At 39.3% G+C, this 13644-nt stretch overlaps 1 protein-coding gene across 1 annotated transcript in view; it reads right to left on the minus strand.

The window, feature by feature from the left end:
* Positions 1–601: 601 nt before the first annotated feature.
* Sorcs3 (sortilin related VPS10 domain containing receptor 3) overlaps positions 602–13644 on the minus strand; it is a 249034-nt gene continuing 235991 nt past the window's right edge. Inside the window, exons 19-23 of the mRNA XM_059253743.1 lie at positions 10370–10501; positions 8656–8755; positions 7657–7762; positions 1558–1718; positions 602–773 (exon numbers count right to left, since the gene is read on the minus strand). Coding sequence (XP_059109726.1) covers positions 709–773; positions 1558–1718; positions 7657–7762; positions 8656–8755; positions 10370–10501 — 564 coding nt within the window. The 3' untranslated portion in view covers positions 602–708. The remainder of the gene's footprint in view (positions 774–1557; positions 1719–7656; positions 7763–8655; positions 8756–10369; positions 10502–13644) is intronic.

Below are 13644 nucleotides of genomic sequence, written 5' to 3' on the forward strand. Positions count from 1 at the left end.
AGAGACACAAGAGTTGAGTGTGACAGACAGCTGGAGAGCATCCAGAATCCAACACATCAAGCAGGCTGGGGGGTGGTCAGCTCTGAAGGTGAGTGCATAAGCCAACGCACACATCTTTCTTTTTTTTCTGTTTTCTTTTTTACTAAACATTAAATTATTTCTTAAGAAATAAAAAGCTATTTACATTGTAGTTATATACAATACGCCATCTGTAGCCTCGGTATTGACATGCACGAGGCAGGGCCTCTTTCAGAAAGGTGTGTGTGCCTTTGGCAGCTACGTCCACTCCCCACTCAACCTACATCCTGCAATTGAACCAGGGGATGGGATGTGTTGTGTGTGTGTGTGTGTGTGTGTATGTGGTGTGGAGGTTGGCAGGGGTAGGAGAGATAGAAATTAACAGAAACCCAACTCAAAAAAAGACAGAAGGACACAAGAAGGTCTTTGCTCTACCAACAGGAGAGTAAAGCAAAGAGCCTATGGGAAGATGCATCCTTAACACAGATATAACCATGTATTCCTTCATCCCATTGTGATCAACTAAGGATGCTTTTGTTTCCTCCCAAAGCTCAGCATCTGTCTGCTATTTATGAAGGGACCCTTGGTAAACAAAAGGTAAAAAAGACATTTTAATTTTTCCATAATAATAGTAATAGTAGTCATCAAAAATAAAAAGTCAGGAAGGTGGTTGACCACAAGACTTCTTGATTAAACACTAGTACAATTGGGGATCTCCTTTGTGCTCTCGCTGTTTGCAATGGTAGCAATGCCTCCTGCATGAGAGAAAAGACACAGAGAGGAAAGAGAATAAGTTCCACAAGCTGTTGAGTCTTTGCTTCATTCACTGCCAAATACCAAACTGCCTGGAACAAACTGTAATACATTTTAACTAGGTACAGCAACTGGATATTCCTACCAGGTCACAAGCTTCTCATCCTCTTCCTATAATAGAATATAGGTAGGACCAATAAGTTGACAGTCATCTTACACTATAGTGTTCATTAGATCAATAGCTAGCATGTAGCAGACACTATGGAGCAGACACTACACTAATTCATAGCATCATTTAACAAAGGGGACAATTTCAGAACAGATTTCCAGACAATATATGACAAATAGACAGAATCTTGGTACTATTATTCCCATTTTACAGTTAAGGAATGTGTAATACTGAGCACTCACAAGGTTTGCAGATTGCCCAACTAAAAGGTAGTCCATACCTCATTCTGCACTCATGTAAGTATTGTTAAGGACTTCTATGTCTTTGGATTTATAGGTTTAAAAGGAAAAAAAAGTCCAATAGTAATGGACTTCATACTCCACTGGGATACCCATATTTCCAATCTTTATTAAATTTTAATGGAAAAATGTATATAGTCTGTCAATTTCATGTGGCTAGAGATGGCAAATGAATTATCAACCAAGATTATGTCACTGTAACCAGTGCTTCTCCCATCTTTGCAGTCCAGGACTACCTGGTGGCACATACAATGCCAGCTAATGACAGAACATCTGGAGGACACAGGACTCTGAGTGTGGTAGCACAGGCACACGTACCTATGACCCGTGTGTCTAGCTCTTTGTCCAGCAGCTCCTCAGGCTCGGTGAAATCACTGAGTGTGATTTTTGGGGCGTTTTCACTTTGGCTCACTGACCCGATCATCTCCTGCTCCTTGTCATGTTGGACTTGGGCATAGATGTTGATCCAGGGGATTTTCCTACATGAGGTAGAAACAAAATCAAAGTGAGATAAAATGGCATGCCTGAAGTAAGCAATAAGAAGTGCTGGAGGGTAGGTAGAGGAAATGTCATTAGCAGGAACAGCCAGTGTCAGAAAAAATGCCTGGCCACACAGAGACACTGAATCCAAGGATGCAAGACTAGCCAAAAATCAAGATGCCCAGATTAGATTGAACCCACAGAGGAACCCACTTCCTCTAAAGGGGCAATGGTGTTGATCAGTTACTCAGTAAAGCCTGGAGATATTTATCTGTTATTACATTTGCAAAGTAGCTGGACTTTGAGTCTTATGAGCCTCAACTACCATCTTTCACTAGGTTGACATGTATGTAATTGATTCCTATTGCCTTATTTCATGAACAGTTCAGACTCATAGTCATTGTTATACTTTTTAGAGCAACACACCTGGGTCAAACATATAAAATATTTTGATAGTTTCTCTCTCTGTTTAATGGGAATAACAGTAGCTTCATTTTAGGATTGAGAGTATGTTAAAAGGATTAAGAGAAGCTAAATAACTTCCCTGAAAGACAAAAAAGGAGTAGTTTTTTAGGCATGAGGCTTGTAAGTTGGGGTTGGAAGAAAGTTCAGACTGAAATTTTACTGAGACTGACTTCTTCCCTGCCCCTGCTGGCATGATATCCTGTCTGACTCTCTTCCAGTCTCAGCAGGCTCCTCCCCATGCCTAAAATCTAGTGTTCCCCATACACTTATGTGGACAGCTTTCAACCATGGTCTTCAGTACAATGTGACTTGTGACTCATAGATCCAAACTGGATGGATTTGGGATCTTCATTTTGCCAAGTTCTCAGGAGTGGCTGATATCAGTGCTGCTGGGTGCCTATCAATCTGAACTTTGAATTGTAAGAATCTATACAAAAGACTCTTCCCCATGGGGACTTGACATTGAATCAACTGTTCCCTCTATCTGTATAAGACATCTATGGTTCTCATGGTGATGTTTCATCCCCATCTTTCAGAATTTGGCTCATATGTTACTTCTGAAGGCTCCTTTGATCCTTAATCTCTCCTGGTTTAATGTATAATTGTAAAACAGGGTCTACAAAAATTAGTAAGGTATGGGCTTTGGTTGATATAGTAGCTGATGTTTATTGACTTGTTCTGTCATTCTCATTAGACTATAAGGTTTATATGGGCAAGGTCTAGGTGACCTATGTCCACAGCTATACAGTTAACACACAGTTGCATTTATTAGGTGTTTATTGAATGGATGAATATAATATCCAAAACTCGTGCTCTATGCATTTTGCTAGACTTGTTTTCAATAAAAAGGCTGCACTTTTATGTTGGCATATCATATCCAGAGGATATTTTTCTTACCTCATTGGATGGTGGGGATGTTGAACTAAATTCTAAAATGACAGGGGCCAATAAATGTCTTCTAACGCCTACTTCACACCAGTGTCCCACACATTCCTAAAGGTTCATCTCTCTCTTGTCCTAGTTTCAGTCAGTAAAATTTTTATGCTTGTATCTTCTGCACTCTATTCCAACCCCAAAGAAGGCTGAAAGTGGTAATATTTAATGAAGATTTCCAGGCTACCTCTCAAAGAAAATTCTGAAAATAGGTTTTAAACACACACTTGTCTCTATCTTTCCTCTATGCTCAACCTTCATGTATTTGTTTTCTTTCCAAAAGGCTGTGTCCTCGTGTTTCCTTTCCTACTTGTCCACACCAATGTGACCTAATTTCTGATACCTTAAATATGCATGATCTGGGAGGCAAAAACATACATACTCCATGAATGTACAGAATTGAAAATTTGGGTGTTGTAGTATCAACTCAATTGAAAGAAGTGCTTGTATAGCATGCATTGAGCTATGGGTTCAATCCCCAGCATCCCTCAAACTGGCCATGGGGTACATGCACTTAGGAGATAGGTACATAAGGATAAATTTAAGGTCATCCTCAGCTATACAATGTGTTTGAAGCAAGTCTGGAATAAAGACAAAAAAGAAAATCTAGAGAAAAATATAGATAGACAGACAGACAGACAGATAGACAGACAGACTGTATTGGCTCTTACTTTTATTTTTAGGTAAAAACAGATATAGTCTAATGAATTAAATTACTTCTAATTAGAAAACTACAATTGCTTATGAATGTTAAGTTCAACTGTAATATTAATATTCACTAGGTCTGGGGGCAGTAAAGCCATTCCTGATCATACAATTTGTCATCTACCCTTCCTGCTTAGCTAAAGACACCTGTAAGTGTTTGTACTCATTAGGCCTTACAATGACTGTTCACTTTATTTCAATCCCTGTAAGTAAACATGTTTTCATCTTCAATAGATGACTGGAAGGGACTGACTTTGACATCACAATTTGTAACATTATAAAAAGCTGTCAAGTTGCTTTTCATTGCTTAGCACATCCACTTGTAGAATTTTAGAAGATGTCAGTCAAGTCTGAGCTCTGTATTTCCATAAAGAGATCAAGGGATGTTTCTTGATCCATATATCCATACAGGTTTAAATAAGAGGAATAAGATGGAGGAGCACAAGAATCTTAAAAAGCAAGCAACCAAACAAAATCAGGTACAGTTTATATTCATTTGCTCCAGCTATGGAGAAAGCAGACTTTGAACTATAATGAAAGACCTATTGAGGAAAAAAAAAAAAAGGTAGGAAGAAATGTAAGGGCTCTAACATTTTCTTGAATAACCAGAAAAACACAGTGACAGAAAGAGGTCTTGTTGAGGATTTTTTGGAAAGTAAAATCACTTAACAAGGATTTTTAATTATATTGTAAGGCAGACGTCTGGAAACAACACTCACTTTCTATGAAGCAGATGCAATGTAAGGGGTGGGGTGATATTTACTTGAAGGATGTTTGGGGATCTTGCTTCCCTCTGCTTTTCTTAACTAACCTTGTTGGGTGATTCTAAGTGCAGAGAACATAGTAGGAACTCAATATGTACTTGTTGGATGAATGAACATTTAAATTAGTTTGTGCTGGTAGTTACATCAAGAGAAAATTTTGCTTGTATATATGGCATAGTAAATAGTCTAGAAATAAAAGCACAACTGTTCCCGTTACCTTGTCTGAGCCATTCACCAATGTTAGGTAGCCAGGTGTAACTACATGTATTTTGATTAAAGTCAACATTAAAAGCCGAGTTACCATATCAGTGCAGATTATGATGCATTCTCATTATTATAGAAATGCTATTGGATGGTAATGAACAAGGCAGAGAGGAGTGTGAGATCCAGGAGGCTGTCTGACCTTTACTTGTTTGCTAGCTGGCATGCCCTGCACAGCCACCACTGGGATTCTACAAGACAGGAAGAAAAGAAAAGGCCAGGGAAATAAAAGAAAATTCAGCCAAGTATCAACCAAAGGCCTGGAGCATTGAGAGGAAAACACAGAACAGGAACGTGGGCTAGGAAAATAAAGGTTAACTTTTGGCTTAATGCTGTTTATCCAGTTTGACTGGCACTAATCCACTGTCAGACAAAGAAAGTGCTGGCTGATAATTGAGAACTACAAAGTAGAGTGATTCTGAGATATCATTATCTAAGTGGGTTCAGGTATGAAAGTCTAGAAAGTTAGAGTTGTCTACGTAAAGAAGTTGACTGTCTAGGGAGTTTAGTCTCCTTTAACATCAAGAGAAAAGTTCTAAGTTACAAGCTATCTTGCATTAGTTTGAAGATGTGTGATGAACAAAATTGCTTCTTGCAGGATTTCTATTGGCTCCCATCCTCATCTGCCATGGAATGGAATGCTAGAACAAGACAGGATAAATTTTACTCAGTTGATATTCACCCCCACCTTCCAGGCTTTACATTTCTTACAACCCAGAAATTCTCACAAACAAATACTTGGATGACTGATATTCTGTTTGTATATAATGTAAGCACATCCATGAAATGGTGTTATCTTTTCTTATTAAGACATTTTCCCTTTAATTATACCCAAAGGGTTTTTCCTCTATTTGAAGCAAACAGGAGCAGATGGATTGACCCACCTTGACCCCAAAACACATGAATTCCCATTCAGATTTGTAAGTCTACTAGAGAAGTAATACCAGTCTGTTCTTCCAGTGAGCATAAGAAAGAGTTGAGAGATTCTTACCCTTGTGGCTAACAATGAGTTTTATATTAAGCAAAAAAGACATTTGTAATTTAATTTTAATCAAGTGAAATATCCACTAGAGAAGAGAAAAGTGGGGCGAGAAGAGTAAAACCACCCACCACTCACCTCCTCTACAATCCACAAAGATTATCCCAGAAACACTCCCAGACCAAGGCATGCTTTAAAAACTCACACAATTAATAATGTTATTTCATTTTACCCAGGCTTCCCAATAAGTATGACTCTTTATCATAATTTTTGAGAGCCTATTGCATGTCAATTTATGGCCCACATGCATCACTGGAACACACAGCCTCTGATTCTTTGTTATTGATAATACTCAGTATTATCAATTTTTCTTGACTGCTTAGTATATGGAACTTACATCTGCTAATATTTAATTCACACAGCAAAACCATAAGATATTATTGTTTTCCACATCTTACAAATAAGAAAATGAAGGCTTGGAGATGTAAATACAGTTGTCCAAGAGTATAAATGCCAGAAGTGTAACTGAGTCCATGTGACTTCAGAGTTTATATTCCAAGCCAGTAAACCTCTTGGGAGGTTTACATAATTAATACTAGTGTGTAGTGGGTAGCTGTTCCAGCTTTGACCTGGAGGCTTCTAGTAACTGTCACGCCTATGAGGCAGGGCCAAGAGAGGGGCCCTTAAGACCCGAGATCCAGATGTGCCATCTCTCTTGGTTCCTGGATCCTGGACGCTGGAGGTAGACCTAGCAGAGTTCTCCAGAGAACACTGCTGGAATGTACTACACCTTTCCCAGACCCTGTAACCTATCACTTTACTTCTAAGTTACCCCACAATATAAACCTCCCTTTTAACTACACAGAGTTGCCTTAGCACTTCCACCAATACTAGTGCATAACTGTTCACTTCGACTTCATTCTTTTTGTTAATATCCTGTTATGTCACCCTTCCTGGGGTCTTTAAAAATAATTTCTCAATACATGTGGGGTTTTCTTTTGCCAGTTTTTTTTTTTTTTAGAAACAGAAAAAGAATGAAATGGGAGCAATATATACATACATACATACATATATATATATATATATATATATATATATATATATATATATCATTTTAGTCTTTATTTTTTAAAAAATTGAATCATAGTCTCATGTAGCCCAGGTGGCCTCAAACTTACTGTGTAGCTGAAGATGATCTTGAACTTCTGATCCTCCTGGCTCCATCTTTCAAGTGCTGGGATTACAATCATATACCATTATATCTGGTTTATATGGTAGTTGGGATAAAACCCAGGGCCTTGAGTATTCTAGGTAAATACTTTACACATTGAGCTATATGTTCATCACCTAGCATGCAGGTTAAAAGAGAGATACTGGATAGTGACAATATGAGATAAAGAAACATACATAAACATATAGATGAGTGTATGTGTGTGTTCATTGAAAATGAAGGTTTTTTAACTACCCTGCATGTCTGTTGGTCTATATGAAAACACTTCTGTAATATATGAGAACTTACTTCAGAAATATGGGTGAGATTTGAAAATCCTCTCACACATCTATTAAGGAGAATAAATAGATTTCAAAGCTAATCCTTATTTTCTTAATCCGTCAAACCTACAAGATGAATATAGGTCTGATTCACATACACATACACATTCATTCCCTGATTCTCAGTCACTCCTGATTCTTCTCCAGCACTAAAGAGAGCAACAAGAAAACTGAAGATCACATTGTAGATATGAGTTGAGGACCATCGGTCATAAGAAGAGTCAACTGCAATGAACCTTGCCTGGAAACACAATCTGATTGACAGACAATAGCACTTACCTTTTAAACTTGTAGATCAGAAACACAGCCAAGCCGACAAACACCACTGACAAGAGCATAAGCATGGCAGAGCTGCTGTGCCCAGCGCTGGAGTCCACCAGTGGAGCTAGGAGGAAAGAAGAGATGCTCTCACCATGAGACTGGTGCTGAGGGTGGAGACAGTGGAGAATGGAGGCTGACTGTTTCCATCCTGATTCCCAGTCTTCAGATGCCTGTAGGCTACCTGATTGCTTCTATAATGAGAAGAGTTGTTCTAAACTTTCATGGAAACTTAAGCTCCTTTATTGTGTCTGGGAACACTGGCTGGTTAGGGTATATATGGAGTACATGTGACTAGCTGAGGTTGTAAAGAGTTTGAATTCTCTGTCTCCTTAGTCTTCTTAACAATATGGCAGCACACTGGCAACTTTAGGTTAACCACAAATATGATCTTAAACCCTCTACCAGACGTTGCTGGTACAAGTCCCCTAGGTGGTGAGCTTTAGAAGCTCTTTACCATAAATTCTGAGTTCAGAAAGACCCACCCAGCAAACACACTCTCAGCATCTACACACCAATGCCCAATGGGACATGCCATTACTATTCCTTTTGTAAGGCACCTGGAGACAGCTAACGGGTCTCTCTTCCCACATGGACTCACGTACTGTAAATGGAATGGGATCTTAAAGTTTCCTGAGCTGACCTCTAATAAAGACTCAGAGAATCAAAGACTTTTGAAGAGCTCAAGTACCATCCATATAACCCAACCCCCTCACATATAAAATCAAAGTAAAAGAAATAGGACATTTTCTCCAAATATTATGCAGGATTCAATGATAAAGCCACTTGTAAGAAAGTCTTCCTGCAGTAGCTCCCAAGACACTGTCAGCCTTTATCACACATATAGGCTTAGGTATTGCATTATCTATAGAAAAGGTTTTAGAGATTATTCCTTCCCTTTTCTACTCAAAATAATAGCTCATCCATCCTCACATCCCCTGACTCCCAGAAAGCACTCACCTAATGTCAGCTGTGTGACATATACAATGACCTGGACCCCTGGCTTCAGCTCAAACTGTACCAAGTTTTGGTTTAATGCATTAAATAGTGTCTCTACAATCTGTAAAACAAGAGAGAGGGTTCATGGACAGACATGGCAAGTGACAGTGCTCCCTTATGAGTCAACTGACAAAAAAAAAAATAACCAAGTTCATTCATGAGATGTGGATATCTTTATCGACTTGGTGCTCACATCCTGCAGAGTTTCATGAAACCCAGAAGTGGAAAGACAGAAAGAGGTATATCAAATAAGAAAGAGCAGCTTTCCAGAGCTCCCCAGGAATGAGAGCTCTAACAGACATAGTATTTCATTCAACCTCTAGCTTAGAGCTCTTTTATCCCTGCCTTTATAACCAGAGGCCTGTTGTGGGCTCAATGAAAGAATGTCAACTCATCATTAGTTCTTTAATCTGATCAGGTAACACACTGGGTATAGTGGCACCTGCAAGGATTAAAGCACGTGCAGAGTCTCATCCAAATCCTCTGCATAGTCTGTTCCACAGACAATGGGAGGCAAACATCAAAGAGGCTGCCTCCTTTTATGGGATAATTTTTCCTCTTTACTTTTTCTACAGCAAGTCTCCGAACACATAACATTGATTTAATCACTCTCTAATTCCCACATGAAAGCTGAGACTCACTTAGGCTGTTGTCCCCAAGTCTTATCTGGCTGTACACACCTCAATATCACAGCTGCTATCCATCACTGTAATTACCTGTTTATCTAAATGGATGGATAGTGTAGCTTCCAAATATAGTTCATGCTTGCTACTTGCTATTTCAGAATAATGAAGGCTTAGAAAAGTGATATGCGCACCAAGAAGATGGATTTATTTTCAAATGACTTCAACATGCACCTCTGTGATGCCAAGAATTCCTTCAGAGAAAAGGACAACAGCCATTTTTCTTTTTGAGCACTGTGGATGGGTGTCATCCAGGCCAGGTGAGAACTGGAAGGGTGCAGAAGGAGTCTGTGCAACGGTTACTCCACATGGGAGCAAATGTGTTAAAATCACACAGTCTTTCAGCAGGTTTGTTCCTTCTTATTTCCACTTCTCCTGACTTAGCAGCATGAGACGATTGGAGAGGGTGACACAGCATGCAGCCAGCAATATCCCAGTGGAAGCGGAAGTGATGGGGAGAACCTGCAGACTAGTGCCCATTTGTTTCCAGATCTGTGTGCCCATTACATGAACCATGTGTTCAACAATGACCGTCGATCATAACCCACTTTGGAAATACCGCTCCTTTCATCAAAGCAAAATGAGGCAATCCATCTCTCTCCAAAGAAAAGTGTCTAAAAGCAATTTGTTTCTTCTCCAGAAATATTAAAGTGACCAGCATCTCTAGGGTCTAGGCAGTTTAAAGACAAGACCTCATTCCCATAAACAGATAGGAAAACACTGCATACTCTGTCCCTGCCTCTGTCTCTGTATTTTATCTGTCTCTTCACTCTTCCTTTCTCCTTCTAGTAGAAACCAATGTGGGGTGGGGAACATGCACAAGGTCCTTGTTTATTCTATATGGGGTTGATAATTGTTCAAGGTCCTGGATGTTGGGGCAAGAGCCCCTGGTTGACAGGTAAGCTGCTCTCGCTCTTTGAGGAGAGACAAATGTGTATTATCTCAGAGTCTGGTGTGGTGACAGGTGTCCCAAGGCAGACTCTTTCACTTACTTGTTCTAGATCCTCTTCATTACCTTTCCTCCTTTCTGTCAAGTTCTTAGGTGGAAGGATGAAAAGCTCTGCTGAAGTGGGGAGACCTGGAAACACAGCCACAAGAATCTGGTCTTCTGGGACACTGGTCACCTGCAAAATGTTTAGAGCAAAGAGTTAGGGTTCAAGTGCCAGTCTTCCATAGATCAGTAGCCAGGAGCAGAGTATACATGGCCATAAGGCCTGTATGAAGTTTAAAAACATAGTATTTCAGACCCAGGTGGTCGTACACACCCAGACTGCTCTTCTGTCTCCACTTCAAGCTGCCAGGGAACAAACCACTGCCTTCTCTGCTCTCATTCTCACTTTTACTGAAACTCAGAGAGTGTTCCAAATGATTTCTGACATGGTATTTGCTGGGAGCATTTTAAAAAGTTCTTCTTGTATTGTTTACTTTTTGTTTATTTGTTTGTTTTCATTGAGAGACCTAACTCAGTGGCTCAAAATGAGGAGCGAGCAGTTATAAAGGAACATGGGGAAGTGGTAAATTCAAAATAACAGCAGAAGAGCCCTTGTTTTCTCCAGTTAAAGCAGGAATGTTTTACGTTAAAATAGTATTATTGGTGTGGCTGCAGTGGAAGGAGAGCCACTCACGGGGGCTGGCAACATGAAAAAGAATTGACACCCATAATCAGTTTGCTTTCTGAAAGAATCTATTTCAGGCTATAAAATATTCATATTCTTCAGCCCACAGCTGTAACATGTTTAGTCCTAAAGAAATGATTCAAAATGTCTGAAAAATCATATATAGGAAGAAACATAATATTAAGTAGAATAAGAAATAAATAGGAAGCTTAAACATTCAAAAAATTAAGAAAATACTGGTATAATCACATGGAAGAATATTATTCTAGGTTGAAGGTGATGTTGAGCACTATGAAGTCACATGGATGCTTAGGATGGTGGAATACTCATCTTATTTCCATACAATTCTTTGATTAAAAGTTTATAAAATGAAATGTATGTAAGATTAAGATGCTAAATGTTAAGATGGGATTATGAGTGAATGTTTCTATTGTGTGATTTTATTGAATTCTGTGACTAAAAACTTCAAAGAGGCAAACTTCTGACTGAAAAAAATGAGTGAGAGTGAACTGAATTTTCCTGTAGATTATTATTTCCTATGTGTATTGATGGTCTTTGATTCAGAAAAGGCCTGTTCTCTCAATATGAAAATTACAGAGGATATGTGGTTCAGCTGAAATACCACCTCATTCAAATGACCCTCATGTGACCATCTACCTACAGTGATCTCCTCCAGGACATTCAAATCACTATAGCCAGCACAGGTCAGGGACACTGATCATGTCCACCATTGCCTACAATTGTATCTGTCAGTTGTAGTCTTTTCCTGACAGGTTCTAACTGTGTGCTTGCCCAGGCATTCCTGGAAAACTCTGAGGATACTTCACTATTCCAAAGTTTCTTGGCATGATAGAAAGTCAATGAACCAACGAATGCTTGCTGAATTGAATAGAGGCAGAAGGGTAGATTGTTTCCTATTTTCTCAGCTCTGATTCCTATGTAGGATTAGGCTTAATGATTGGAGCTAACTCTCAGGGTTGCTATTAGCCAAAGAGATCCAGGAAGAAAGGCAGAAACAGCAATCAAGTCTAAAAAAGAATCTACCAACCACAAAGGCATTGTCTCCAAGTCCCAAGGTGGTTTGCCAGATGTATCTGTATCTTGTCGGGAGGCATAACCACCAAATATCTGGAAGTTGCAGAATTCTAGTACACAGAACAGGAAGACCTTCACCTCATCAGCCAGAGGTAGCAAGTATCAGAGCTCAAGAAAGAGTGAAAAGTGCTGAAGATTACACAACAGAACAAAGAGGTGACCCTGTCAGTGCCTTGGCTGGTGTGATCCTCCTTGTTTGATCTCAGGAAGGGTTAGTCAGGGGTCATAGAGTGACTTTGAAGCTGTGCATCTACATACACTTAATCCTGTCTAAAGGGATGGACATGTGAATAAGTAACTGACTTCTTGAAGATTTAAGGCCTAGGTACCAATGGACACGCAGTCTCCAAATGGTTTCTTCAAAATATTTTAAGTGTTTAATAACTAACTACAAGTATGTAAAACACAATCCCATCCTGGATGACATGGTAAGGATGTACACTATGGTCTGAGCACTTTAGCCCCCTTATAGTTTATGTTTGAAGCCTCATTACCAACATGATGGTCCTGGGAGGAAGGGCTTGGAGAAGGTGATTAGGTCATGAGGGTAGGGCACTTGTGAATGAGATCGGTACTCTTATTAAATTAGTTGTAGATAACCACTTTGCCCTCTTGCCACCATGTGAACACAAAATGAGAAAATGCCATTTATGGATCATGCTCTTATCAATGACTTAGTCTTCAACTTTCTAGCACATAGAATTTCAAGAGATAAGTTTTTGTCATTTATAAGTCACTCATTCTACAGTAGCCCAGACAGAATAAAGAAGCTGTCTTATTCTTATCTCCTTCTATGAATAATTCCTTTATAGAAAGTCTGAAGTTCCCTTGAAACACTGCCTACAGGAATTCCCCTCTGTCCTTCCCACTTACTTTTTCTCCTTCCTTTCTGTCAGCTCCTTTTCCATATCTTTTCCTGTGTGTTTTTTCCCCTCTGCTTTGAAACATATTAGCAATCTTGATTCCCTGCCCCCACTTTCCTCTCAAACAACACTCAGTATCTCCATAGCATTGGCTCTGACATTGCTGCTCCATCCTCAACTTCTGCTTGACCTTCAGATCCACATTACCAGCTAGTCATGTTTTTGTAGTCATTTCTCATGTCTTCCAAACTCACACCAAAAGATCAAAACCCATTACTGTTTTCCAAGTACATTTTCCCCTACATAGTCCTCAAGTAGTTAATAGCAAGAACACCTCCTATCTATTGTTTGGATTACAAAGGTTCTCCTTCTCTCTCACCAATAAGTTCCTAGTATTTTTATTATTCATTGTCTTAATGAATCCTTGGCTCATTTCTCTTTATGATTTAATTGTTCCTGGTCTACACAACCTCTGTATTTGTTTGAAATCATCCCCACACTCTGCCCTTCCTACCCAAACAGCCTTTCTTTTGCATTGCCACCATAATAGGTGCCTGGCATATATATCTATTGACAGAATTTTCTTACTTAAAGAAAACACCACACTCTTCACAGTCTCTGATGCCTACAACTTAGCTCTTTTGGTTCTTCACACTATGACTTAATCACTCTAGGCCATTGTTGCCCACTTTG

Source organism: Peromyscus eremicus, chromosome 1 (assembly GCF_949786415.1).
Source record: "Peromyscus eremicus chromosome 1, PerEre_H2_v1, whole genome shotgun sequence".
In the NCBI taxonomy this organism is placed as follows: Eukaryota; Metazoa; Chordata; class Mammalia; order Rodentia; family Cricetidae; genus Peromyscus; species Peromyscus eremicus.